This window comes from Lactuca sativa, chromosome 9, assembly GCF_002870075.4.
Source record: "Lactuca sativa cultivar Salinas chromosome 9, Lsat_Salinas_v11, whole genome shotgun sequence".
In the NCBI taxonomy this organism is placed as follows: Eukaryota; Viridiplantae; Streptophyta; class Magnoliopsida; order Asterales; family Asteraceae; genus Lactuca; species Lactuca sativa.
This window is the reverse complement of record NC_056631.2, coordinates 26,476,079-26,480,746: the sequence shown is the minus strand read 5'-3', so window position 1 is coordinate 26,480,746 and position 4,668 is coordinate 26,476,079. Positions and strand designations below refer to the sequence as shown.

Below are 4,668 nucleotides of genomic sequence, written 5' to 3'. Positions count from 1 at the left end.
GTAAAATCGTCGGTTGTAATTTGTGAAAACTACATAAAACGTAAACTAAGCATATTACCGCGATTGTCAATTACATTATTTTGTCAGTGGTGATATTTTTTCATTTTTCTAAATATTAAACAAACTATTGCTACAACCATGCCACAAATAGTGATCAAACATGGAGAATTTTAGCAGTATAGACAACTTCTCAAAATACAGAAGATGAGTTCTAAAAGAAATTCAGTTATTACAAATAAGGTATGACAAAACTTCTTTGAAGTTTAGAGAAAATCTTGGATTATCAATGTTTTTTTTCAATTTTGGATTATTACAATGTAAAATAAACATTTTCTGTTTAATCGGCTGCTGTTCTGTTATATATTAAAGAAAACGATAATAAGCAAAAAGGTTACTGGAAATATAGAAAATCCATAAAAATCCAAAATTCACCCCCGATAAAAAAGAGGTACCACCAGAATTACCAAACATAAAATTGTCTTAAAGTATCATCACCACAGAACCAAAACTAAAGAAAATATAATTTCATAAAAATAAAAAAAAAAAAAAAAAAAAAAAAACCAAGGAGACGTCGACAAAATTACTAGACTTAGTCGACCTCCTCGATCTTAGGGCCAGCACCGCCACCAGAAGGTGCGGGATCCTCATCCATACCACCAGCAGCATCACCTGCTCCACCTTGATACATCTTCGCAATGATCGGGTTGCACACGTTCTCAAGCTCCTTCATCTTATCCTCAAACTCATCCGCCTCAGCCAACTGGTTGGTATCCAACCAAGCAATCGCCTCATCAATCGCATCCTCAATCTTCTTCTTGTCACCTGGAGTCAACTTCTCACCAATTTTCTCATCCTTCACTGTGTTCCTCATGTTGTAAGCATAATTCTCCAAAGCATTCTTCGCCTCCACCTTCTTCTTGTGCTCCTCATCTTCAGACTTATACTTCTCCGCTTCCTGAACCATCTTCTCAATCTCCTCCTTGGATAGTCTTCCCTTGTCGTTGGTGATAGTAATCTTGTTCTTTTGACCGGTGGTCTTGTCCTCAGCAGAGACATTCAGAATACCATTCGCGTCAATATCGAAGCAAACGGTAATCTGGGGTACACCACGTGGTGCGGGAGGGATTCCGGAGAGTTCAAATTTCCCCAACAAGTTGTTGTCACGTGTCCTTGTCCTCTCACCTTCGTACACCTGGATCAACACTCCAGGCTGGTTGTCCGAGTAGGTGGAGAACACCTGTTCCTTCTTCGTTGGGATTGTTGTGTTTCTCGGGATAAGTACAGTCATCACACCTCCAGCAGTCTCCAAACCAAGAGAAAGAGGAGTCACATCCAAAAGAAGCAAGTCCTGAACCTTCTCATTACCCTCACCACTCAAGATAGCAGCTTGAACCGCAGCTCCATAAGCAACAGCCTCATCTGGGTTGATGCTCTTGCAAAGCTCCTTTCCATTGAAGAAATCCTGCAACAGCTGTTGAACTTTGGGAATACGGGTTGACCCGCCGACCAAAACAACATCATGGATCGAGCTTTTGTCCATTTTTGCGTCTCTCAAACACTTCTCAACTGGCTCCATGCATTTTCTGAAAAGATCCATGTTGAGCTCTTCGAATCTGGCTCTGGTGATGGTGGAGTAAAAGTCAACGCCTTCGTATAGAGAGTCAATCTCGATTGTGGTTTGAGCGGTTGAGGAGAGAGTCCTCTTTGCTCTTTCACAAGATGTTCTCAGTCTCCTCAAAGCTCTGGGATTTCCGGTGATGTCTTTCTTGTGCTTTCTTTTGAATTCTTGAACGAAATGGTTGACCATTCTGTTGTCAAAATCTTCTCCACCAAGATGAGTGTCACCAGCTGTGGCTTTAACTTCGAAGATACCTTCTTCAATGGTCAAAAGGGACACATCAAAAGTACCACCTCCAAGGTCGAAGATAAGAACATTCTTCTCTCCAACACTTGTTGCCTTTTTGTCAAGACCATAAGCGATGGCAGCAGCAGTTGGTTCGTTGATGATACGCATGACATTGAGTCCAGAGATGACACCAGCGTCCTTGGTTGCTTGACGTTGTGAGTCGTTGAAGTAAGCAGGGACTGTGACGACGGCGTTTTTGACTGTGGAACCAAGGAAGGCTTCAGCGATTTCCTTCATTTTGATTAAGACCATGGATGAGATTTCTTCAGCAGCGAAGGTCTTTTCTTCACCCTTGTAGTTGACTGCAATCATTGGCTTCTCAGCTGGACCGGGTGTCACCTTGAATGGCCATAACTTGATATCGCTTTGAACCGAAGCATCGGAGAATCTTCTACCGATGAGACGTTTGGCATCTGTTAAAGCAAACAGAGTTAGAACAAATAAATTAATTACACACTAATAACGTAAGCTAACGTAAACAATTTTGTTTAATTTGATTTTATTATACTCGAGGAATACAGAGATATATGTAGAATCATAGATAATACGATTGTATAAAAGACAAGACACATCAAAAAACTAGTGATTCGAAATTACTTAAACGGTTTCCTTGATTTTGACAAACAGTATATAAACCTGTAATTTAATATAAAGTTGGGATCCACCGACTTTCAACAATCAATATTAAATATTTGATATGTAATTTGTGCATCAGATATTATATAGCGAGACATGGCGCCTATCACGTAGTTTCGTAAATAATTAACAAGGGTTTATCCTATGGAACAAACACGCGGGTTTTCAGATTGAAAAACTCGGATCTTATTAAGATTTAAAAAAAAAAAAAAAAAAAAAAAAAAAAAAAAAAAAAACTAGCATCGGTAGATCTATTGATTTGTATACAAAAACAACGCATCTTCGAATTAATAAACTTATACAAGTCGCTTTAGGCTCTCAGATTCAGATCATTATAGTTTTCAATAGCTTAGATTACTCTTTAGATCAATGATATCACGTGAAAGCTAAACTCGGTAACTATCTAAGCGAAAAACGTATAGAAAGTACACGTATTTGCTAATTATGATGGAACAGGCACGGTCGTTCAAAGCAGGACACACTAATACAGCTAAAAGAAGCGGATCGAGCAATAATTTACACACAAATTATAACATAGCATGCTTCAGCATCAAATATACGAGATCTGACAGTCAAAAGCATATAAACCGCAGATCGAACAAAAATTAAGATCGTAGAAGAGAAAACTCACCGAAAACTGTGTTTGTGGGGTTCATGGCGACCTGATTCTTGGCGGCATCACCGATCAACCTCTCGGAATCGGTAAATGCGACGTAAGATGGGGTAGTTCTGTTACCTTGGTCATTGGCAATGATCTCAACACGATCGTGTTGCCAGACACCGACGCAGGAGTATGTAGTACCTAGATCAATACCGATAGCGGGACCTTCGCCTTTACCGGCCATTATGTTCTCTCTCTCGACGAAAGTGTGTTGTGCTAGGGTTTGAGAGAGAGATGTATGAGGGGTTTGTGACGGAGGAAAAGGGGTGGTATATATTGGGGTACAAGGAGATGTGTTGTTGAGTTCTAGAATGTTCTTCAACCGTTCAGATTGATTTCAAGCGTATGGATTGGACGGCTACAGATGGAAAACGGAGGTCGTCTTCGCTTTTGGTCCACGGTTCTCAATTAAGACCTAATTTTTAGGAGCCTTTGAGACACCCCGCCGCCCTCCTTTTACTTCAAAAACATAATTTTTTTTGTAAATTTTGAATTTGCATTGCTTTCTTTTTCATTTTGTGTAATAAATATTTAATAAATTTACCAAATTTTGTCAACTTATTCTTCAAAATGTTTTAATAAGTGATCAATGCATGACCAAAAAAAATTTATATTATATTTGTTCGTATAAAGATTAAACAATCGTGTATTTCCTTGAGATTAACAGAGAGATCTACATACGAATTTATACAAAGAAAAATCAGAAATGTACGGTATTATCTAAGTACATACAAAAGACTAGGAATACACGGTTGGAAAATTCAAAAGGAACTAGAATAAAGGATGTATTTAACATGTTGTTAGCCCCTTCAACCTCAAGGACAGGTCGAACTTTAAGCTTGAAACGAAGAATGGATATGTGGTCATTTAGTAGTTGTTTAGTAAAGATATCGGCTAACCGGTCCACATAAGACACATGGCATATTTGAAGAGCTCCGTATTCAACCTGTTCGTGAATGAAGTGAAAGTCCAAGACGATGTATTTGGACCGAGTTTTGATGACGAGATTCTTGCTCGTGAATATGGCGGCGACATTATTACATAATGAGTTGCTTTAGCCACAAAAGTTCTGATGTGGTATATGCAAGAGACCGGTATTCAGCCTCAATGTTGGAACGGGCAACAACATGTTGTTTTCTTGAAATATTGCATACCCATATTGAGATCAACAAAAAACTTTATCAAAGACCTACCCGGCATCAGAGTAGGCTAGAACTTGTTTGGAATTGGTTGGAATAAAGTGAAGGCAGTGATGAGAAGTGCCTTTTAAATACCTCTAATCCGCTTTTATAGCTTGCCAATGAAGATCGGTTGGTTAGTTCATAAATTGACACACCCGATTGACATCATATACGATGTCAGGATGGGTAATTGTTGTATATTAAAGTGAAACAACCACGTCTAAATAGCTTAGGATCGTGAAAAAAAAGTACAGCGAGATTGAAGAAAAAACTGAGGATCAGCA

At 38.8% G+C, this 4,668-nt stretch overlaps 1 protein-coding gene across 1 annotated transcript; it reads right to left on the bottom strand.

Moving 5' to 3' along the window:
• Positions 1-391: 391 nt before the first annotated feature.
• Positions 392-3,458, bottom strand: LOC111902198 (heat shock cognate 70 kDa protein 2). The gene is made up of 2 exons (XM_023898053.3): positions 3,174-3,458; positions 392-2,319 (listed from the first exon to the last, which is right to left on the bottom strand). Exons 1-2 carry the CDS (start codon positions 3,385-3,387, stop codon positions 590-592), a joined length of 1,944 nt encoding a protein of 647 aa, XP_023753821.1. The 5' UTR covers positions 3,388-3,458; the 3' UTR covers positions 392-589.
• Positions 3,459-4,668: the final 1,210 nt, after the last annotated feature.